Raw genomic sequence first — 25,448 nt, forward strand, 5'->3', positions numbered from 1 at the left:
TCTTATCGTTCAGGTTTTAGTGTATGTAAATGTGAACACACAAAACAAGTTTTAGAAATATTAAGTGTTGATAATAATGAAAATGTATGTTCCTGGTGTTAAAATTGCAGAGTTATACAAAGAAAACATGTTAGTTAAAAGTAATCTACTTTTGCTTTAAAAAAAGTAGATGTAATGATAGTGATCATGTTTGCATGGCCACTAGCAATGTCTTAAGTATCATTGTTCCTGTTTGATTATACTTGGCTGTCAGTGGTATGAGGGATCTATAATGAAGGTCAGCAGGCCTCATGGTTGCTGCTTACAACAACTTTAAAGTAAGGAACCTTTTCCTGCATCCAAGTGTTGACTAAGAACTCACACAAACAAATACAACATGAAATAGCATGCTGCATTCGATTTGACTATTTGTTTGAGATCCACTCATTGTTGGTGAAATGGAGTGCATTGTGCAGTTGCCAGTTTATTCCTCATTTGATATAAGCATTGGTGAATGGATATCCCATTGACTTTCCACTCTATTCACATTTGTCAAAGTTACAACTTTTAATTTATTCGTAATGATCACCTATAAATCTTGAAAGTAATTGTTGCCATATTCTTAAAGGGCAAAGGGCAAATGCAACTGAGTTGAGTTGGTTACGTTGTCTGATAGACATGCTCAAATTTACAGTTGTATTTTACGCATTTTCAATTCGATTATTAAATATATTGTACAAATATCTTCAAAAATCCTGTTTTAGATTAAATCAATTTGACTCCCAACAGGAAACACTCATTTGTAAAAGACCCATTGTAAATGTAGAAAGCTGTCCCTTGACCAATCTCACTGCAGCCAAGTTCCAACAAGTGAAGTAGTTTGAGATTCAGCTGTTTTATTAAAAAAAGGTCGATTGGTTACCCCCCCCCCCCCCCAGAAGACGATGTAACTAAAGCATGTTCATAAATCTTAGAGTAAAATCACTGGAAGTTCAGGACTATTTTCAAGCACTTGATTGAGACTAAAATATAACTGACCAAGAGACATTACCATTGAGCAAACTTTTTGAACTTCCACTTTTCAGGTAAAAATGTGTTAGAATTTTTCAGCCTCTCTATTGTCAGAATTTTCCTAACTAATAATCATTTGCTACTGCTTGAATGCATTTCCTGGAATCTACTTCTGGAAGGACTGACTAAATCTCACATGGTTGTTTAATACCTTAAATGTTTACCTACCAAGATAATCTACTTAAGGGAAATAACATTGCAAAACTTTGACTACATTTTTTTTAAACTGCAGATCAAATACATTGTAGTCTGGTTGCCAGATTTAACTGTACAATTTTACTGCTCTCAGGCACAGTCTGTTGAAGTCAGTCATGCAAACTGCTAAGAAATCTAAACATTTTGAGGAGTCACGTGATGGAGTAGTGGCCGGACGGTGAACTCCAGACCTCTCCAGAAAAGTCGGGAAAAACAAAGGAAAACACAAAGGCACAGAAATAAAAGTTACAGAAAAGTGAGTATAAAGGTGGAAAGAAGATGGCGACAAAAAAAGAGAAATCAAAATCAACGGTAAGAAGAGAGGAAGAGAAGACAACGGAGGAAAAAGGTGAAGGCCTTACCTGTCCGAAGAGGCCCGCTGCGGAGAGAGAAACCCGCTCCCTCAGGTCGGTAAATAATGGACTACAAAAATGGCTCGCTGAGCCGAGTAAAAGTGCGCAACCGTGCATGCAAAAAAACACACCGACGGGAGGGGGGACCAGCTGGGGAGTCGATCTCCACAGCTGGCAACGACAGCTGCAGAACACCTGCAGCAAGAAGAGACCACAGAAAACAATAGAAACAAGAAAGAAGAGAAGGAAAGGGCAACAAAGAAACAACAGATGGCCAACCCAGAGGAAGAAGAAGAGGAAGAGGAAGAGTACAGTGAAATGGAAGAAGAAAAGAAAGGCAAGATAAAGGAGGTACTTTCTCTTATTAAGGGATACATGGAGTCATTTAAAGAATGGCAAATGCAGGAATTTAATGATTTAAGAAAAAGAATAAACAACACAAAAGAGAAAATGAATAAAATAGATATGACCTTAACAGAAATGGGAAAGAAAATGGACAAGATGGAAGAGCGGGCAGTAGCAGCAGAAATGGAGGTAGAAGACTTAAAAAAGAAATTGGAGGAATCTAATAAAAAAACTAAAGAGACACAAGAACTACTAGCTCAAAAAATAGATATAATGGAAAATTATAACAGAAGAAATAACATAAAGATAGTGGGCCTTAAGGAAGATGAAGAAGGCAAGAATATGAGGGAGTTTATAAAAGAGTGGATCCCTAACACCCTAGGATGTCCAGAACTACAGCAAGAAATGGAAATGGAAAGGGCACATAGAGTATTGGCCTCTAAACCACAACCACAACAAAAACCAAGATCTATTCTAGTAAAAGAGAAAAAGATAAATTCTATTTGTTTGCAAAGATTAGGAAATGAGCACATGTTTATTAACTATTCAAGTGTGGGGTACATGCTTCCTCAGCGGATTCTCCTCGGAGCAGGATCATGGATGGTAGCCACAATCTCAAAACTCTGGGCCAGTCTTTGTTCACATTGAGTCACAGCCCACAGAAAGCATGAGATTCATTGCTTGAATTGTGTGCTTATAGTTTGAGTAACGTTTTAATAAATACATTATTTGTTCATTCTCCATCGTTAATAATAATCCTTGAAACATGCTTGCGCGGTTACAATCCATACCTTCCCATCCTTACACATTTGGAAGTTGATGTGGGGGCAGGTGTGAGCATGGATTTGTAGGGCTAATCATTTTCTGTGTTGGTGATCCATGGGGTATGATTATTCGAGTTGTAGAGAACTTGAAGCACAACATGTAAACCACCTTGTAAGTGACTGGGTTGGAGTAAGAAGTTTAATCTGTTGTTTAAGCAAATCCATTCATCCTATTAATCATCACTTGCACACATCTGCTGGTCTAGCAACATCAAAGTCCCAAGTGTCCTGATAATTGGAGTTTCACTGTACAATTCTTGTTTAGAAATTTTCTCTGTTTTGTCTTTTCTCATGTAAAAAGTTACCCTTTACTTCCCCTTCTCTTCATTAATCCAAAACGTAAGTTTTTAATCTTTAGCCTCTTCTCCTTAACAGATAGACCAATTTAATGGTCTTCTCTCCATTTGGCCTGTCGTAATCAATGAAGATGGTACTACCTCACTATCCACTTCTGAGAGCTGCTCACAAGGATTACATTTTAATTTCTCCAAACCATTCATAAAAATAGATGAAAGTTGTGTTTTTTATTCAATGTACCTTCTGAGGACAAATATTTCCTACGGGTGCTGAATGACTGGCTGAGTTCCTACGGCATTTCTACAATCACAGCATCTGCAGATTTTGATGTTTCACTCGTACTCCTTTCTCTGAGCTGATTCTGTGATAATTCAAAGAATAATTGCACTTGCTTCCAGAATGTGTCTTTGAGCTTATTGAAATTGAATTTAGTGTCCACAAACATTACTCATGTGGCCTAAAGTTGTACAGTTGTCAAATCTCTACCCATGTAGTCTGTACTTCACCGATATGATTTCAGGTTTATGGTCAGAGTACATACACAGCATCACATACAACCCTGAGATTCTTTTTCCTACAGGTGAGGGAGAATTACCACTTATTGGTAGTGCAAAAAAACTACACAACATACACATGTAGACAAATAAAGAAATATAAACAAACTGCAATTCAGAGAGGGAAAAACAATGAAATGGAAAAGTAAGAGTCCTTAAATGAGTCTTTGATTGATTTTATTGTTGAGGAGTCTGATTGTGGAGGGGTAGCAGATGTTCCTGAACCTGGTGGTGCAAGTCTTGTGACACCTATGCCTCTTTCCTGATGTAGCAGTGAGATCCGAGCACGTGCACGTGGCAGACCTCTGTTTACCAGTTCAGTGTAAATGAATCCACGACTGGTTATAAAATTGGATCACGGTTCAAGCCGGAGATGCAGATCTAGCCCGAAGTGTTCCTGGTACTGGGTACCTGGTCCACCCCATAATCAGGTGGGCCCTGGCAATGTATTTGGATGGATGTGTGACCTTCACTGTACTGCTTCTTTTTGCCCCAGGGATTCCCAAGAATTGTTGGCAACCCCAGTACTGGGGCAGCTGCTGCCAAAAAGGTCGGAAGCACAACTAAAAGAGCAGCTGGTCAGCAAGTAATCACAGGCTGCAGGGAGCCATCCCATGAGTGATCCAACCTGAGGACTCTGCTGTGCATCGTGGTTCGAAATCAATCAGGCTTAAGGTGCATTATTAAGCCTCCCTTATTTTGCAATGCTATAATTATTATAACTTAATTATCCCAATTGAAAGTGTCAACATGCAAAGCACAAAGAAAATATAATGTTTGGTTACCACAAGAATTCATTGGCACCAATAATGTTATGTTACTACTTAAATTGATCACCAATTAAATTATCTGTCTCATTCATTAAAATTTCATGAAAATTTCAATGTGGTTAATGTTAGAACTTACGTTTTTATGAAAATGGAATTAATGTATTATCAGAGAGCTAGAATTTTGATTCTTTTGGTGTGTTTTGCAATTCTTTTGCAAGACCGGAGCATGGGGGAAAACATCTTGCAAAGGACAAAACACCTGGATTGGCAAATACTTGACAAATTTTATTTCAGTGTAAGCACTTGTATTTGAAACAGGTGGTGAAGGTTTTGAAGCTGGAATTGGTTATTTCATAAAGCAGAACAAAGTGGTTATGAGCTTTGCTTTATAATTTATCGAAGTTGAAAGGTTTTAGATCACACAACTTTCAAACAAAAAGTTTTTTTCTATTGCCACTAAAGCACTAACAATGTGGTTTGATTACTTTGTTGAACTCAGTTTCAAAACACAGAATCTCTACAAGGTAAACCCATAAAAATAAGATGAACCCATCTGTTCGAGGATAAAATCCTATGATGTTGAGAACAAGGTGTGGATGAAAAACATTCAAGTGTAATTTGTCCATTTTCTTTCACAGACCATGTTAGGCTTAGCTGATGAGACGGCAGGAGACCTCCCTGTGAAGGATGTAGGCATGAACCTGACTGGAATTGGTGCAGTGCAAGGTTGGAAACACCTGCTAGTTGTTACTAGATCATACTTTGATCAATGTATCCATTAGTTTTACTTCATAATATCTTTCTTTTATGGTATAATTGATCCAAGTGGTTGGGGTTTACAGATTAAAGCCATTATTGAATATCAGCTGGTACTGATTGTACCCTTCACCTGCCTTATGCAAGTAAAGATACCTGTAGTCTGGTTTCATGATTCTATGTCTCCATAGCATCCTGTTATCATAAACAGAAGACATTTTGATTGCTATTTTAAAACTTACATTTCCTTTCTTCCCTTTTCTATTAGGGAGATTTTGCATGAAATAAAATGTAAGAACATATTTACCTAAACCAACTCCATATGTGATCCTGGTTTTCTTGTATCCTAACCCATAGTATTCAGTTTTATAAACATTGAAGTTTTGTGATTATTTGTCTTGACCATTCAGGGATCTTCTGATCTGTGATGTCAGTTAATTCTCATACATTATCTGTTGCTGGCGCCACAAAGAGAAACAGATAAAACTTACTAAATGAATCTCAGGTTGTGGGGAATGAATCATATGTGAATTAATCGTGTGAATGTAGAAGAGCTTAATCACTGAGATGCAGTTTGAGGAGAGCTTTTGTCTGTTCATATGTGCATTTTATCACTAGAATTCCAATTTTGCGAATGTTTGAGATACATATTTGGATTTGGTACAAGTGACCTCGCTTTACAGCATTTTGTCTTATGGAAATAGGGCGGCAGGTTAGTGTAGTGGTTAGCGCAACGCTGTTACAGCGCCAACAACTATGATGGGGGGGGAGGTCAAATCCCCCACTATCTGTAAGGAGTTTGTACGTTCTCCCCGTGTCTGCGTGAGTTTTCTTTGGGGGACTCCGGTTTCCTCCCTCTGTTCGAAACATAGGGATTGTAGGTCCATTGGATGTAATTGGACAGCATGGGCTCGTGGGCCAAAAGGGCTGTTACCATGCTGCATGTCTAAATTTAAACTTAAAATTTTTCCTGATAGTATTCATAAATAAACAAAAAGGGATAAGAAAATTGTTTCTTATGAAACTTGTATGTGAATACTTGAAATACAAAAATTATGATTTTTAAATTTTTTTTCGATCCATGCATGGATAAATCGGATTCATATTATGGAGAATCGTAATACACACCTTTCTCTCAGAATGTAACATTCACCCACAGCTTCCCCTGCCACCCCAACCACCACCACCCCATAATGTAGGATGGCCAGTATTTTTTATCAATTTGGACACAGAAGGATAGTACTGTAGTAAATCTTTCTGAAGAATTCCATGGTCTGCAGTTTATTCAGAATAGTACATTGTTTACATGTCAAAAAGTTGAATCCCTTGACATGAGAAGCCCAGTCCTTAAATAACAATTGACAGTGGTTTCCAGCCTCAGGAAGAATAAGCATTTTATGGTTTCTATTTCTATTCACCCATGACACAAGGTTAGGTGAATCAAGGAGGCTCCACAGGTTGTTGGGTAACATAAATTCACCCTTACACAATTTACAAATTATTACCCAGAAATTTGAAAAATATAATCCAATTTTCTCTCATAGACAAGAAATAAATGAATACAGAATGTTTTTTCCCAACTCTTGTTTCTTGACACATGTATAGATGGCGCAGCTTTGCATTGTGGATAATCATGATATGGACCTTTTTCTAGAAAAAAAACAACCCCCCACCCTGCGTCCTGTATAATGTAGATTGAACCAGTAATTAGAGGCAGATTTTGGCAAGAACCAGTGCATAAATTTGGGCCATTGTGAAAAAGGCAGAGAAGATGTCACTCAGAGTGGTACTTGTTTATTTCCATGGATGAGGCTAGGTGATTTTCAAGCTTTTTCTTTCCACTCACACACTTTAATTAATCCCTAACTAATCACTTAAGGTGGTATGTAAGTGGAAAGAAATGGTTTCAAAACCACTGGTGCTAGTTGAACAGAGCCTAATGGTGTAAAGTACAGGTATTTTGTAGTTATGGCTGGGAATCCTAATTGTTAAAATGAAAGAGATCACAGAAATATACTGGAAAGAGGACACCAACTGGAAACAGTAAATGATTGTTCTAAAACAAGTGGAAACTGGACACAGGGAACAATCACAACTGCCTGCATAGGCTCAGGAGACACTCAATATTAAACAAGGAATTATTTGAAAGAGAGCAGCAAGGCGTAAACACCAACTTGGCACCGGAGATGCCTGTCATGTTTGGTTGCTGAATTTCAAGTAAAGCTTGCATCCAGCAGCAGTCAGTTAAAAACAAGATTGCCAGCAGTCCCAGACTGTAGAGGATTTCCCTAATCCACACGAAACCTGGCTGTCCAAAGTAATGTGCTACAGCTCACCAATATTGCCATTTATTCAAGGGAAGGTGGTGGGGCGCGGGAGAGGATAATTTGCATCCAGAACACACTAAAAAGAGCTCCTGCTGATGCACCAGGCAGGTGGCAGCAAACCTAGAAACCTACTCCAGGTGACTTGGAAATTACGTGGGGAGTTGTCGTTATTTATATTACAACCTTTTCAATCTGGAGTGCTTCCACAACTGTCGGCCTGTAATTCCCTCCTCCACTGATCTTGTTCTCGTTGCTGACTTTGCTTTCTTGTCTCTCTTGTGTCAGTGCTTCCAGTTGTCTTCAGATTGCCCAATTATCAGCCACTGGATGGCAGGGCATCACTTGATTTTGGACCAGGACAAGAATACTGGGGAGAGAAAGACTGGAGCTCAGAATAGCTGGAGAAATTGGAGTGCATGAGAGCTGGAGAGAGACCAATGATCAGGAGTCAAGGGATTCAGAGGAAGTCTGAAGACCTTGAAGCCTGGGAAGGGATACGAGTGCATTTGGTTTATCTTCTTTTGCCATTTATTCCTAAGGTCTCTGAAAAGGGAATAAGGCCTCATAATTACAGGTGTACTGGGTATATCTCCTGTTTTTAATCCTATACCATCATGGTGGGTACTCGTTGTAAGGAGTACCCCTTTGCTTTGTGCTACATTGGAGAATAAACTATGCAGAATGTTATCCATGGTTATGTTTTGGACTGTTTAAGAAAAGGTATTTGTTTCCTTTTCTGGTGCTGTGGTAGAGAATCCATCTCTGGGATGCTTGTACATTGTAGGACTCTTCCCAAATCTCCTTTTTATGGGCAGAAAACCTCATGACTGTATCCCAGATACTGCCTGATGACATTCCATAACATGACAAGTTGCTTGTCATAACAGTGTAGTATCACTACCATCTTTCCACGTGTTTACTCACAGGCAATGAATTAATTTGGAAACTACAAAACCATCTTAAAAATACTACTGTTAACTGCTCTATGATCTGGTGTTGCTGGATTAAAATCACCTGACTGTACATCTCTCTTCAAATAATTACAAAACTAATTATCCAACTAAGGTTTTTTATGAATTTCCCCATAATGTTTAATTTAAAAATACACGTTAATTGACCGTAGCAAAACAACATCACAAAAAAAGGGTCAACTACTAACAAATACACATTCCGACACAAGTCCTTCAGTTAGAAATTGCTGGTAATTTTGAAATGCGTAAATTGAGCCATCGTACTAAATTACGGACCTATTGTAGAATATCTACTAACTGTGTCTTTATAATATCTGACTCAATCCTTCCTTAAAACAGAAGCAACTAATGCACAAAACACGAGAGCTCGCCAAGCGGTGTCTCGCATCTCTCGTGAAGAGCTGGAAGATCGTTTTCTTCGGCTCCATGATGAAAGCCTTTTGCTCAAACAACATGCACGGAAACAAGAAGATAAGATTAAAAGGTTAGTTAGGTAAAGTTGCTTTGTTAATAATGAAAATGCTTTTTCTCTGCCATCAGCTATTGAACAAATGTTTAAAAAGTATTTGTATGCCCTATTATGATCTTTGAATTAAATTGTTTTATACAGCACATTATTTCAAGGAGACAAGTGAAGATATTTATCATTATGAAATTTTTTTTGCAACTTTAACAGTCTTAAAGTAATTACTATGGATTTTTAACCCAAAACAGAGATGGTTGTTTTCGATCAGTGAGAGCTAATAACTGTCTCTCCCCAAATACCATCTTAAAATGACATAAAATCATTTTGTAGGTATGTTTAAACACCACCTTGGGTATGGCAGAATTAAAAGTCAATTCACTAAATAAATGTGTACCTCAAAGCTTACAACAATAAAACTACAACTTTAGTGATGTCCTTTAGTGACATAAGTCTGCCATTGTCACGTTAATAATTTCAAATTCATTAATAGTCTGAGGAATTGCCACTGTATTGTACCAAATTGCAATAAAAAGCAACACTAATGAGAGAAACCACCAAGTATCATCTTAGGTAGTGGTTACAAAAAAAAATCCATGCCAAACCCAGTCAAGTTTGCAAAGCCTTCACTGAGGATATCCCTCAGACATGTTCGCAACACTGACTGACTCACACTTGGCATTCAGCCAAAATCAGACATTTTTCCCATCAGAAATGGAGGTACATAGTTCAGAGTAGGTAGCATTGTTTCTGAGTCAATGAAGTCTCAGGGCATTAATTATAATAAGGGCAGGCAAACCTGCAGATTAACATATAATGCCCTCTCATAAGAATTACTGGCTCATAAAATGGAGAAACAAATATACAGTTCAGCAAGAAATTTGAGGAAATAAGTGTTATGTCAGTTTCTGAAGCTAGACTAGAAGCGTAAGGAAGCTTTGCTGCAATCTTTGACGAGACCGCACCTGGACTAATGTGCGCAGTCTTGGTCTCCAATTCCTGAGGAAGGATGTAGATTCAAGGATAAAGGGATTGACCTATGAAAGACTGACCTATTGTCACTAGAGTTTAAAAGAGTTAAGGAGGTTCACTGCCAGATTCATTTCTGTCAGGATTTGATGCTGAAATATTATTGGCTCAAATAATGATTTTGCCATTTAGGACAAGGTTGAAGATAAATTTACTTACTCATTGGATTGGAATTTTTTACTCCATGGACAAATAAATTTTAAATCACATTTGCATCATTTAAGTGCTAGGCAGTGATATCCGGCAAACAGAAGAGAGTACAAGCACCTTTCCTTGACTTTCAAATGTGGTGTTATCAAAAAAAAATTGATTGATAAGTTAATTAGAAAATTGGTTAAATTGCTACTAGTGTAGATGAGTGGCAGGCGTATCAGTCTGGAGACTAAGAACATGTGAGGGAGAACTGGTTACTGGGAAATAATTGGGGAAATGGTATTACTTTGTGAACCAGCAAAGACATGATGATTTGAATGCATCTTGTGTTGTGAGAAACGTGGGGGGAAAAAAGCTTTCCCATTGATGAATTGCCCATTATCAACATTTTTGTGGGGGGGGGGGGGGGGTCATTGTCAATTACTGACATTACTTGAACAGTTTCATATACTCCAATGAATAAGGGAGACATTAGGTACTCTATGTGGAATAACCCGCCACTGACTTCCCAGAATCTTTTTACTATCTACTTTAGGGGTGGCCAACCTTTTAATTTTTAATTTAGACATAAGGCACGGTAACAGGCCATTTCAGCCCATGAGTACGTACAGGGCGTGTAGGTTAATTGTGCAGCACAGACACGAGGACTGAAATGGCCTGTTAATGTGCTGTATGTTTAAGTTAAAAGGTTAGCTATCCCTACATAGTCAGTCAAGTTCAAGTTTATTGCCCTCTGATTAAACATGTACAACCCGATGAAACAATGTATCTCCAGACCAATAGTGCATACACACAGTTACACAGTACACCCTCCACACAAATGACATAAATGTACTTACTCATCCAAAATAAATAGAAATAAAAATAATGTTCAAGTTTCTAGGGTTCTTCAACAATCTCACAGCCTTAAACAAAAAAGCTGTTTCCCAGCCTGGCAGTCCTAGTTTTTAAGTTCCTCTACTGTTTCCCTGAAGGTAGTGTCTCAGATACTGCGGGCTGGATGGTAAGAGTCCTCAATGATTCTCTGAGCCCTCTTTTGAGCTCTGCTCCTTGTACCTGTCTTGGGTAAACTTATACTTCTCATTTTGTTCGTTTTAGATTGGTCACAGTGTTTGAGCTACCGAAAGAAAATAGACACACACACCGAGAGCAGTTCAGTTTATACAAGGCTTTATTACTAAATCTAAAGCTGAATTCACATTACAATATGCAAGCCCTTCGCAACTATACTTATCAACGCTTGGACTGGTCCCAACTGCCGAAGCGAGGCAACGACTGCACACTTGTAGTAGGTTGTCAGGGCGCCGGTAGCAGCTTCTCCATCTCCCCTGACCGGGACGTTGGCTGGACTCCAGAAATTCTTCGTCTTGCTGAGAGATGTTGCCACCTCTCGGAGAGTCTCAAACTTCAGCAGCGGGACCATGACTTATATTACCCAAAAACTGCTTACCCAAGCACCTATTCCCAGCACAGCAAGAAAGATAAGCTAGCATGCTAGGCCTCTAACGAATAACATAATTTTCAGCTTATCACTTTGAATACATTGGTTTATTTTGCATCAAGGCTAGGCCTCTGACAGTCTGTGACCAAAACAAGCAGGAAGATTAAATGTTCTTGGTACACAGATGTCCTTTCGTCAGATAACAGCATCTCTGACCCCTTGGTGGAATTTAGCTTATGTCTGCTGATTCTAAAACACAAGCAGGCTCTCAGCCTTGCAGAGCACAGAGCTGCAAGTTTAAAAAAACAGGTTAGAATCTTCCATTACAGTACCTATCGGTAGAAGGAAGAGAGACCCCAGTGATCTTCTTAGCAGTTTTAATCACCCTCTGTACTGACCTCTGATCTGATGCTTTGCAGCAACGACATCACACGATGATGCAATAGGACTCTCTATTGTGCCTCTGTAGAACGTGTTTGACTTACCCTCCTCAACCTTCATGGGAAGTGTACAACCTCTGGCTCCTTCCTGACCCATGAGGAGGTGTTGTGGGTCCAGGATAGGTCACCCTTTAAATGGACGCCAAGTCACTTTGTGCACCCTAGCCTCTCCACAACAGAATTATTGAGATGTAGTGGGGTGTGGTCCTTCATTCTGTTTGATACTTCATCTATTACTTTAAGTATTCACTTCTAACAGCATGGCGTAGCAATTCACTAACTGAGTTTATTCACAGCACATCTAACCTCAATCAATAAGAAGGACAGATGCACCAAATATCCCTCATTCTTTGCTGGTAGTAAATATGATGCCATTCAGTCTTCATAACTAGGGCAAAATCCTAACACTCCCTTAATACTGTCACATCCGCCATTTAAGAAAACATATCTATACTATCTCCTCAACAGCATTGAGGAAAAGCTAACCTTGCCAGTGGCACCAACATCCATGATTCAAAAGTGACAGCCAGATTCATTGAAATTAAATCTATTTGTACTTGGATTAATACTGCTGCTTTCAGGAAACACATGGCAACAATTGAATAGAAGTCAGTGATTGAGAGTTAGCACTGTATAAGCATCTAAAATAAAGATGTAGGCTGAATTTAAAAAGTTCAAAGAAACATGTTGTGCTATAACATGATTAAATTTATCCAAACTTGACTTTTAATCAATAAAAAATAATTGAAAATTTCACCTGCTGACAAAAGCTTGACCATTCCACAGTTGTAATATTGTAGCTAATTCAAATTATAATCTTGTAATCAGACCAATATTAGTTAACAAGAATCCACCACATGCACTTGATCATTATAGATGTTGTCCTTGCTATGATATTAATAGCTCTCAGCACCTCAGACTACTTCACCAGAATTATTGGAGAAAAGTTACCAACAGAAATTTGAACAAATATTAAAAACATTCTGATCATGTTGTTTTTACATTGTTCACCTGATATAATTTTGTTTTGTTCAAAGTTTGGAAAACTTCTGGATGGTAAGAGCACTTTGTTCCTCATCCTGACTTGAGAACTTGAGTTTATCATATGAAGTGTTAGTATTTGTATTTTGTTGCAAAGTGTTTCTAATTATGTCATTGCTATTATTATGTTGACAGTTAAAAAGTTAATCTCTAATTAGTTAGGCAAAGGGGCATCTATAATTAGCTAGAATTATTTTTATGTTAGCAATTAGAAAAGGTTAAGATCCTAATCATTGCCATCTGTAAGACAATTAGACTGCAAGATAATAAAAGTGTGAATAAGTTGGCCTAGAAATTAACCTATGTGGAAGAAGCATGGTAAACAATGTACATTGCAGCAATATTCATTTTAGTTGTGGGCCCTGAGCAGCGAAGCCTATAGTCCTACTTTCTACAAATCACAAATCTAATTCGTAGTAGCTGTGTATGGATTTATTTAATTACTAATCAATGTTCATGCATGGCATATGTATTTTAGCCGTCGTCATAGCTTTCCCTCGGTCGAGGATAATGGTCTTTATTCCTATGGGCTCTCAAGTAGCTTATGAGTCCAATATTGGTGTGTATTTGTTTAACATGGATTTAATGTTGCACTCCAAGAAGCACACGATACTTCACAAATCAACCAACTAGTTCCAATGTCATGAAAACCATGACGATTGGAGCTGATGGATTTGTTGCACCTGTTCCACCGTTGAGGTCTTGGTTGGATTGTTCTTTGTCAGGGACCTTACCCTCGACCTTACCGCCATGGGTGGCCGTACCAGGAGCATAGCTCCAGATGGCATTTTTCTTGGGATCTCAGGACCACACAAGCTTCCCAATAACATGGTGACAATCCACGGAGAAGTGTATCTTGGCGATGCAATGGACACACCACTTATGAAAGAAAATTATGCTGAATCTTAATTTGAGAGATTTCACTCAGAAACAGGCCCTCTCGGACCATGAGCCTGTGCTTCCCAATTACACCAATGTCACCAATGAGCCAACCCACCCCATACGCCTTTTGGAATGTGGGAAGGAATCAAAGACCCAGAGGAAACCGTGCAGGTCATGGGAAATGGATAGCTATTTGAACCCTCGAAGCTGGCACTCTTAATAGTGTTGTGCTAACTGCTATGGTAACTGAGTTTCAATAGCATAATTACTTCAATCATGCTGTTGCATCTTTGTTTACTTTCTTAATAGATATCTATTCAACAATGATGTGTGCACAAGGAATTAAGCAAGAATTAAGACAACTGATAAATTCCTATTACCTGCATTTTTATCTTGAAATTAATTTCATCTATAAAATTCCTTAAAACGATCTTAACAGTTTTAACGATCTTAACAGTTATTTTTGCTTCAAATTGAGTTGATTTTTGAAGGTAACAATATATGTATTTCTTCAGTCTCTAATTGTATATAAAATATTTGAATCCATTGTTACCCTCATAAATCTGGCATTTGGTATATCCACTTCAGATCACATCACATACCTTAAACAAATAAATGAAGCTATTTTTATACATGTGACAAGCCCTAGTGCAAAAATACAAAGTTTATTAACCCGTGCTTAAAATGTTGGTGTTAAAGATGTGTGACCAATTTCATAGGGTCTGTAACTTGTTCATCAAAGCCACTATTCCTTTTTGTGCCTGCCAAGTGTTTTCTATTCACCGATATGCATGTTTTCTGTTACTCTATATTACATCACCCTCATGTGTCCTTTGATAGACTTTTGTTCCCAGTTAGTATTTCACATCAAAACTGGATGGAATCAAAGGTACAGTTGATCAAATGCCAACAGTAGATTCTGAGAGTTTTTTTTAAAAGATGAAAACCATGATGGCCTGTCTTGAATTTAAAACAAAACTGTGTCTGAAAGTCATTATTTGTTCAAATGTATTTTTGCAATTGTTTCATTTTAGGTTGCAAAGCAAAGCTAAAATTGGGAACTTATAATTAATAATGTGTTCCATATTGCTTGGGCTTGGGTTTTATTAAGGACCACCTAACTTTTATGGCATCTTTGGCTTGTGAAATTTTAATGTCTAAAATTCTTAACGCTCTATGCGGTACTGTGAAGGGAGCAAACACAATGTTAAGGTATGAAATTCAAGATTTGCATTCCTCAAACACCCACACTTTGGAACTATTCTTAGTAACTTATGGTATACTCCTTTTATAACTTCCTTTGATTTGTTATTCATCAAGCATATGGAGTAAGTATGTGTTGCCTGTGTAGCAAGCTGGGATGATAAGCCCTCGGAAACTGCTATTTGTCAGTGTTATAAAGCAGATTGCAGTACTATGGTTTTGATTAACATCAAAGCACCCTTCACAGGCAGTAATAGTTATATCAAAACCTGAAATGTATTATTCACGATCCACACTAGAGTCTTTAGCAATGTTTAAATGCTTTTCAACAAAATACTTTTGCTGACTTTTCATGTTCTTTTCCTGTTCACAGGATGGCTACCAAGCTAATTAGACTCGTCAATGACAAGAAGAGATCTGATCTGGAGAGTGGCGGCCCCAAGCGGATAGGCAGGGACATTGAGATGGAAGAGATGATTGAAGAGCTGCAAGAAAAAGTCTGTGAACTAGAGAAACAGAATGAGGGGCTAAGGAATCGGCTAGTAGCTTCTAAACAGCAGTTGCAAGTGCAAGGCCGCAGAAACACACCATATAGTTATGTTCAATCACGCATAAATACTGGTCTTAAAAAAATTAATGAGGCTGCCTTCATGCAGGAGAATATTAAAAAAGGTATTAATTGTTGCTGAATGTGTATTTACAGAATGTGTATTTCACATCACCTATCAGCAGTTTTCATATAATTCCACTTGAAGATTTAATTCATTTTGTTTTTAAATTGGTTCAATGTCAAATCAGTGATCACACTTTTTCATTTAGTTAAGCTATATGAAGCCACTTAAAAGGTATATCTCCCTCGCACGATTGTGTTCAAATTCTTAATATTCAATCAAATTTGTGGTTTGAAATGTAGCATTGTTTTCTGATCTTGCCATTCTAGATCAATGTTAATTTAACAGGATCTGATGAAAATATGTTTCACAGCTGTCATCCATTCAAGCTCTGAACATTCTTGATCATTCAAGAAGCTAAGACATTTTGGATTTCACTCTATTTACATCTCCTTTTACTTGAAAATTGATGTAGATTACAAAGATAAAACCCAAGGTGAAAGCTTTTTATTTATGAATGATCTTTAGTCATAACTTGAATAGCCAGGATCTTGCGGTTAAAATTATATTAAAATGTTAGAAATTTCCATCATTACACCATAGGGCAGTAGCTTTCTATGTGCATAACTTAATGCGAATTTCTGGTTACTGACAGTTTTACATACCACTCCATAATAATTCATGAAGATGAATGAATTAAGAAAAAATAGATATTTCCAAGCTATTCCAGTTATAAAATTCTAGAAATCTTGTGTTATATTGTGCAACATATAATTAACATCAGTGATATACTAAACCACAATTATCGCAAAATCTCTGTCCCCCATACACTAATTTGAAATATGTGACTTGTTCAACAAATATTTTTAAATGTAAAGATTTAGAAATATAGTACAACTCCAATTATCCAAAATGGTCGGAACCGGGCCTATTTCTGATAAATCATCTTTTTGGATAACTTGTCATTTTTTTTAAAAACTTCCCAATAGCAACAGCAAATCACTTGTAACAATGTTTAAACCACAACAAGGGAAGGGTTATTAAGCATGAAATAATGCTTCATTCTCACAAAAAAACCTGAACAAAATAAGATAAATCCAACACCAAAAAGGAGGTTTTCCAAAATTTTTCAACCTGATGTCAGTTTAGCTCAAAAAAAAATTGGATCTAATTTTGGCTTTGAAATTTTCTCAGATAAATGAGGATTTCTGATTTTTCTGAAATCCTCAATTATTCTAAAAAAAATTTCAGAGCCAAACAGACATCACTTCCAGGTCCAAAAAACTTTTCAGGCCACTGAGGATTTTAGATAATCTGATTTTAGATAATTGGAGCTGTTCTGTAATTATTACATTTTAACTTTCCTTGTAAAAGTTTATCTGATATTTATCTTAATCATTGGTTTATAAACCGTGCCTTATTTTATGCTCAATATATTTAATGCTTTAACACAAAATTGTGTTTTGTATCTTGGTTTTCTGCCTGATAAAACTATTGGTGCAGTTGCCTGCTCAGCCAATTTGTTGAGATGACTTCCCTTGAACTGTTGCCTGACATGAATGATCCAATGAAAAAGAGAAGTCTATGCCACAGATCTCAGTAGGTCTTTGTTGGCAACTTCTTGAAAGCACTGTCAAGCAATGTCATTTCACCACTTACTGTAAAATCCATGGAGTACTTCAGCTTGATGATTAATATAAAATTAATATTGCAAAGCTGGGTAAAAATGCTGCTTTTCCTACCTTTATTCTGAATTTTTGCACGATGAATTCTGAGAGATGCAAATGAAGACTGTACAACTGAAGAATCTTGGCAGTTTCTCAAAATGTAAATCTGTTCATTTAGTCACCCACTATAGAGTTAAAAGTACATCATCCTATGCTTAACAGAAGCAGTATCATTTTCTTCAGTATTCGTGAGATTTTTCGCACACTGTTCTTAATTTTATCTTGCACTAGGTTTTTACCTTTCATATCAAAACAAAGAATAAACTTTGCTTTCATACTTTTCAATCTGACATGGTGTTATACAAGTCCTTTAAGTACAACTGTTGGTAGTTTGAGCAGTCTGACCATATTCTGAGCCCTCAAATATCAAACTCTAGTGTAAATCAACAGGCTAAAGTAAAATGGTACTCTTCTATAATTAAAAACACCAAATTTTGGAAATGGATAACTGCAATTATTTAGATGAAGCTCAGAGGTGGAGACCATTGGTAAAATGCCAGGTTATGCTGAGTAGGCTGGTGAGATAAAGCATAGTATATCAGTAGAGGTGAAATTTGAGTGTGTGTTAATATTTTCTAAGGGCCAGCAACATCCTACAATCAAGGCCAAATGCTTAAAGAAAATACCAAGAAATAAGGAAAAAATCCACAAAGGGGAAATCGAAGAGGGACTAAAGTGGACCTTTTCCTTGTAAAGCAAATGTTGAAAGGAACTAATTTTAGCATTTACTATACCCAACAGGATAATAAAATTTAATTGACAATGATAAATACATATTCTTTAATCAAGAGTCGCCCAGTATTTTTAATGGAACTTCCCTATTTTATGTAGTATAGGACACAATTTAAACTTGCACCTCTATTAGACAAACAAACAAACTTTATATCCATCCCATTTGTGTTTCCAACAATTTTAGGCACAATTTCCTAAGCTCATTAGATGTTGTAGTTCCTTAAAGTACTTACAAGCTTATCTTTAGGATACTTTCTAATTCTTCCAGACTTCACTTGTGCATTATGTTTGTTCCATGAGATAACCTTTATCATTACTAAATTGTATACCATTGATGTTTTTATTTGCTTTGTTGTTCGGTAGGCATATTTTAATTTTTTTTAATATATTATCCATTTAGGAATCAGAGTTCAAGACCCAGAGCTAACAACAAAGTGTGGCCACCCTTTGCTTCCCAGATTTGGTCATAGTTTGCTTGAAGATGCTAGAGCTGAAGTACGGAACCTGTAAGGCTCTATTTTTAATTATATTTTAAGTACTTGGTGGGAATGTGATCCTAATGGGAATTAGGAAATCTGTGGTGTGTAATATAGAATCATTGAAACTTGTAGTCTTTAGTTGATTGGTCCATTGAGTACATGTCAACAGAAAAATGACCATCCAGCTTTATTCCAGTTCTTAGTTTTTAACATTGTGGTCTAACAGAGATCATGTGCTCATCCATGTCATTTTTACATTGGATGCAGCAATGTGCTTCTAATAGTCCATGGTGGTAGATTAATCTGTGCTCCCCACAGCGGCCCTGCTCGTGCCGGGAGCCCGAGGTCTGAGGATTTTGAAGAGTCCGATTTCAGATCATTTAAATTCTACTGTAGTTTGAAGTTCATTCTCAATCACTAAGATCAATTGCCACTTCTGCATTCTTATGTTAAACTGTTTTGTATTTGTATCCTTCCATGTTCTCACATTTTCAGTCAGACTGTGCTTCACCTCCCATTTGTTACCATGCTAACATTGTCTATTTAAAAAGTTCCTTTGATAACTTTCCCCGAAGATAGTTGAGGCTAACCCAGATGAATCAGTCATTGTTTTTGATTTTGTTTCATAAAAGCTAATCTGTTAAACTCTGATAAAATTGGTTTCATATTTTAATGCATCATTACAGTTTTTCTTTTAACCTAAAATGTTGCCTATATAGTGCTAGCTAAATAATGAATGCTTTCTCAAAATCTCCAAAGAAACAAAGTTATTTAAAGAAAGTATGATTTTCAATTTTTTTTTAAAGTGCTCCTTTAAAAGTGTAGGCATCTGCATGCATCTTTATGTGAGGGAAAACACCAGTGACAATACACAGATTGGCAAAATTACTTTTGTTTTGACAATATTAATATGCTTTCAGTATATTCATAAAAAAATTATTCATCAGAATCTCCTTTCTGGGACATCCATTAAAGGTCTCTAATATAATCTTATAGTGAGAATTGCATTACATCCCAGAGGATGGAGATGGAAGAGATGCATCAAGCTGTTGAGATACTAAGAGAAGAGATGAGGAAGAAGGATAAAGAATACGAAGAGTCTCTTCTGCATCTCAGAGAGTATCAGCAAACAGGACGGAGGTAAAAGTGGAAATGTTCCATTTTAGCACTTGGCAGTCAGGTTATATCTGAGTCATTTGAGCACATAATTATGGCTAAGAAATCAATGATTGTACATTATAATTAATTTATAGCAATTTTTATTTCACATTTTTATCAGTTTTTGTCTTTTAAGAATCTTCTATTGTGTGGAATTCTGGAAAGCTACCAGAACTCACTTGCTCAAAAAGCAATTATTGAAAGTATAACATGGTACTTAAATCCCACAATGGTCAACGAATCAATTGGAACCATTACCATTGCAGTTTTGAAATTATGGGGTTTTTCAACTGTTAACAGTTGCTGTTAGACCAAGAATTAGTCACTGCATGTTTGTAATAAAATCACAACCCAAAAATAAAGCTGCAGTCCATAAACAATTATAACTCCAGATTCAGTGCTAATTAACAGTAAACGTTTGCTGTGAAATGGACAATAAATAAAATGTAAACTTGCATTGATCTCCATGTTTATTCAGTGTTCGCTAAATCCAAAATCAATATATTAATTAATGAATTTTGCATATGTCAAAATCTCCTTCAATTTAGTACATGGAATGAAAAATCTTTCAGCGATGTCACTGAGTAACCTTAACCCTTTGGACTCCATTCCCCTGTTTTCAGGGGCGACCAACAAGTATACAACTTTTCCTTTAACTTGTTTCTCTTCCTCCATATAAAAAGGAGTAGCCATGGGTATGTGCATGTGCCCCAGCTATGCCTGCCTATTTGTGGGCTTTGTGGAGCAATCCATGCTGCAAGCCTACACAAGCCAAGACTCCTCAACTCTTCCTCCGGTGTATCTATAACTACATTGGGGCAGTCTCATGCACCTGCGATGAGCTTGTCAACTTCATGCATTTTGCGGCCGACTTCCACCTTGATCTCAAATTCACCTGCTCCATCTCGGACAATGCTCTCCCCTTCCTGAATCTCTCTTTTTCCATCTCAGGAGACAAGCTTTCCACTGACATATATTGCAAACCCACTAAATTCCACAACTACCTTCACTACACTTCCTCACACCCTGACCCTTGCAAGGATTCTATTTTCTTCTTTCAATTTCTCCATCTCCACTACATCTGTTCCAAAGATAAGGTCTTCCAGTCCTGATCTTCCAAAATGTTTGCTTTCTTCTACAAATGGACTGCTCCCTCCATGACTCCCTCATGCACTCATCTCTTCCCACCAATCACAGCCCCTCTTATCACCAACCCTGACACCTTCCCCTGTGGCACCATTCTTGCGCCCACACCTTCTTTCTCTCCACGATCCAGTACCCCAAACAGGCATTTCAAGTGAAGCAACACTTCACATGTATCCACAGAACTGATTTGCTGGTGCTCCTTTTTTGGCTTTCTATACTTTGGAGTGACTGAGTGCAGACTGGGAGATTGCTTCGCGAAGTACCTTCAGACCATCCGCACAAGTGACAGAGAACTCCCAGTAGCCAACCATTTCAGTTCTGTGATACACTTCCACACTCACATGTCTGTCCATGGCCTTATGTACTGTCCCACCAAGACCATCCACAAATTGGAGGAACAACACCTGATTTTATGTCTGGGCGCTCTCCAGCGAGATGGCATTATCATTGACTTTTGCAGTTTCTGCTAACCTGATCTCCTCTCCACACTCACACTTCCCTTCAACTTTGCAGTTCTCCTCCCCTCCCTTCCTTCTCCATTTATCACCTCCTGCCTTTGCAACAACCCTTCCTTTCACACCCCCTCCCCATTCTTTAGTTCAGATGCTGACATTTTTCCATACCATGATGAAGAGCTCAAGCCCAAAGCATCAGTTGTGAATTTTTACCTTTGCTATATAAAGGACATTGCTTGACCTGCTGAAGTTCTCCAGCTTTGTGTTTTTACTCGAACCATATATACTCTGTGTCCCCATTTTCCGGGACTGGTTTTATACCCAACCACCAGCTGGTTCATAATGTAGTTTACCTATGGACTCCAGTCTGGAGTATATTTATTAAAGGTTAAAAATTCTCAGGGTCCAAAGTGTTAATGGTATCATAATTTACAGAATTATATTGAATCCCATGATGAATGATTCAAAATAAATCCCTTTCATTGAATGTTCTCAATGTTCACATTCAAGTTTATTATCCTTTAACTGTACATGTACGACAATGTGTAATTTAGGAACTGATTTTTTTTCCCATTTCAGCAAAATGTTTGAAATGTTAGGCAGGAGGAAATAATTGAGGAAATGGATCCAACAATACAAGCTGAAAGTGGGAAGTCCACTTTGTTGCTTTGAAACTGTCCATTTGTACCATTCATTGCAGATATAAGCAATCATGCAACAGTGTGTCAACCAAACAACCACAGTAATTAAACTGGAAGTAGTATATTAATTTTGTTTGTTTACTGCATGTAAACAATTTAGAAAGCAGCACAGTGATACCATTTTCTTGAGAGAGTGTGTACTGTTCTCTTGGAAAATCTTTAAGCTGTCATGTGTTCCACACATGTTTCATTTCCTTTACTTATGAAAAAAGCTTTAGAGCATATATGGCTTATGTGCAAGCAACTTATTTAATCAAAAATTATTTTTTAATGCTGACATGATATTTTTATTGATGTATTGACCGAGTGGAACATATGTACACAAATTAAAAGAGCCCATCAATTTATTATTTGTAGAACACAAATTAATTTTCATTAAACAACATTTTATTAAATATCCGAAAGATCACTTTTTATCTTTGAAGATATTCCAATGGGTCATAACAATTGTTTAACTGGAATTCATAGAGGAAACAGTAGAATTAAGGGTACTGGGGCAAGATAATTGACATTATTTTTTCATATAAAACAAGTTTTCTGATCTCTGGCATTTCACAAGGCAGTGAAAACATGGGTTAAGCAGACTATTCCTTCTTTGCACCAGCAGACATCTCAAAGAAGAAATGCAAATTGTTTGAATCGAGCAAGATGAATAAAAAGCCAGGTTGCCCTTTATTTCCAGACAAAAACATAGTGTGAGAAATGCCAAGTTTAATTTCTGAAACAATGTTCTAAAATGCCTTTCAAGGAACTTGAAAATTCTTCACACTTTTCATTGTTTGATATTTAATAGCTTTGCCTCTCATTTAAAATAAATGTCCAAAAACTTCAATGATTTTCAACAAATTTTCCATTTATTCCTAATTGCTGTGTTGTTAAAAAATATTTAAAAATATTTTGGTCAAGAAAATCCAAGGGGTATTTTTATATTTCAAAGCTTAAACAAAAGACCAACTATGTGCATCTTTAGATGATTTACATATGTGTTTGCATTTTAGGACTGTATCAATTTGTTATTGATTTGCATCATTTATCAAGAAAGTACACAAAATTGTTTATTTTATGTATATTAGTAAAAGAAAAGAATGGCATAGTATTGTCACTGCGTGCCCAATGTTTTTTTAAAAAAAACTTTAATAAAAAAGAACAATCCATTTGATTTCTTTAAAGATCGTTCCAGTTTAGGAGAACTGCATCCCATGACTATTGACTGAAAAAATATTTGTTTGACTCTTCAGAATACCAAACATACAGATTTAGGAAGCCCTTCTCAGGATTTATATCCATTTACTCAATCTTGCATTACGAAGATTCAGTAATCAAGAGCTGAGCTACTTAGATTTCATGCAAGACCTTTACGATTGTCAAAGAAAGTGCACTTACTGCACGGTTTTAAATGACAGGCTACGGTTATGCACATAATTTGGATGTAACCATTCCTCCATTCATTGCATTTCCTGAGAAAAATTGTGTTTCTTTTATTATATCAGCGATTCAATGTTTCCTCCATTCATTTAACAACCTGTTTACCTAAATAATTAATTTTGATTACTATACAATTGTCTTTCTGCTCCTGGAGGAGACATCTGTTTAGCCGCATCTCCAACTTCCCTTTTGGTAGTCCCTGACACGGTTTTGTCATTCGACACTATGATGAGATAAATTCTATTCATTAATCAATCCTCTTGCAGTCACCTGTTTTGGTACATAACTTAAAAAAAATTAGATTATTATTTGTAAAACAAAATAACTGTTATTTCAATTTAACTTTTGGGTTTACAGAAATGTACAATCCCACTGCAAAATACTCCAAATAATCTCATTCTTCCAGAAACCAATAATGTCATTTTCATGAGACGAAGTATTATATGTTGACATAGCATATTTTCTTTTGTTAACAAACAATATAAATGTCATTCATGATGGATAATGCAGTAAAATCTCAACATTGAAAGTTGTCTTGAAAAATCACCTATCTTCTCATTTAAGGAACTGAAATTAAACCAGATTAATGTTCCCATTGGTATGTCAGCTATCAAATATTTAGCAAATTAGTAATATTTGTCTTATCTTTCAAATTTATTTTGTTAATTTGTCAGACTAATTCATCCATCAGCATACTTTCCATAGTCATACATGGATCTTTCTTGTACTATCCTTGTGACAAGACCCTGTACTTTAGGTATTGGCTGGATTGCATGTAAAATTAATTTTCTTGCTGTACCTCAGTACCTGTGACAATAAACTTGAATTGTATCTTATATTTTTGCTTCTGTTTACAAGCCTGCCATTACATATGTCCCTGCAGAGAAAAGTTGTTAACATTTGGAATGATTTGAATGAAAGGTTATAGGGAAAATAAAAGACATACAAGTGTATGCTATGGAAAATCTGTTCTGCTCAGTCCACAATATAATGCATTTTTTTCTTAAATTGTAGGACAACTATCAGGGATAATGTAGAGATGATAAAGCTACAAAAACAGCTTGTGGATAAAGCAGCAGCATTAACGATCTTAGAAGGCAAATTTTTGCAAATCCAAGAGGTAAGAATTAAATGATCAGAAACAATGTTTCCTCAAAACACAATATATTTCTTATCCAGTAACATAAATAATCAAGGAACCAAGAAGAAATTCACAGATTTAGTTTAAAAAAAATCCTTTCCAAATCCACATCAATTCAATTTTAGAAAGGGAAAATAACAAATCAGCTAATTCCCATCATTTGTATCCATGTTGATCATTTTATCTGCTCACTTTTTGCCTCTGAGTACACATACCTCCTACACTTTATTAACAGCAAAAGTGGGGATTTTCTTCCCTTTTGGTATTATTTATTGAGGGTATGCCTGAACAATATGGAATATATTTCTCCAGTTCTGCTTCTAAAAAATTGCTGGAAATATTACCTGCATCTTACCTGAGGTGACCCAGAATTAAAACATACAACACTGGCTTTTCATTCCATTTCTGCAAATCTAATTTGTGAATGACTGTCCTGTCAACAATATAACAACATGGAATCTTCTTAACAAAATATTTGAGACATGCTCTGAACTACATAAAGAGATGATCCCTATCTACTTTGAATCTAACTTTGAATCTCATGGACCTTGCTGCAAAATAGCTTTGCATCAAACAGGCTTGGGCCTCATTGCGTTGCAGGATTACCATTTCTCTTGAGGCTCTAAAAGATAATAGAATTATAACATTGTTACAACAGAGGAGGGACCATTCAGCCTCTCAAACATATGCCAATTTCTAACAATGCAATCCTGCAATTCCATTCCCCCAGTTTTCTCCCAATAGCCTTGCAAATTTTGCCGATTCAATTTGCTTGAGGA

General features: G+C 36.7%; 1 protein-coding gene across 5 annotated transcripts in view; it reads left to right on the plus strand.

Annotated features, from left to right (window-relative positions):
* rpgrip1l (RPGRIP1 like) overlaps window positions 1–25,448 on the plus strand; it is a 173,444-nt gene that overhangs the window by 18,932 nt on the left and 129,064 nt on the right. For 4 of the 5 annotated variants that reach the window (XR_011345803.1, XM_069901588.1, XM_069901587.1 and 1 more), the window contains exons 2-8: window positions 4,115–4,293; window positions 5,027–5,114; window positions 8,782–8,926; window positions 15,468–15,766; window positions 18,565–18,670; window positions 19,640–19,783; window positions 24,543–24,648. Coding sequence is in view for 4 of the 5 variants with exons in the window: in XM_069901588.1 (XP_069757689.1) it covers window positions 5,030–5,114; window positions 8,782–8,926; window positions 15,468–15,766; window positions 18,565–18,670; window positions 19,640–19,783; window positions 24,543–24,648 (885 nt within the window). In the remaining variant the exon portion in view is untranslated. Of the gene's footprint in view, window positions 1–4,114; window positions 4,294–5,026; window positions 5,115–8,781; window positions 8,927–15,467; window positions 15,767–16,078; window positions 16,197–18,564; window positions 18,671–19,639; window positions 19,784–24,542; window positions 24,649–25,448 lie in introns of those variants that run through there. The other variant, XM_069901589.1, reaches the window with a different exon arrangement.

The sequence above is a fragment of the Narcine bancroftii genome, chromosome 10 (assembly GCF_036971445.1).
Source record: "Narcine bancroftii isolate sNarBan1 chromosome 10, sNarBan1.hap1, whole genome shotgun sequence".
Lineage (NCBI taxonomy): Eukaryota > Metazoa > Chordata > Chondrichthyes > Torpediniformes > Narcinidae > Narcine > Narcine bancroftii.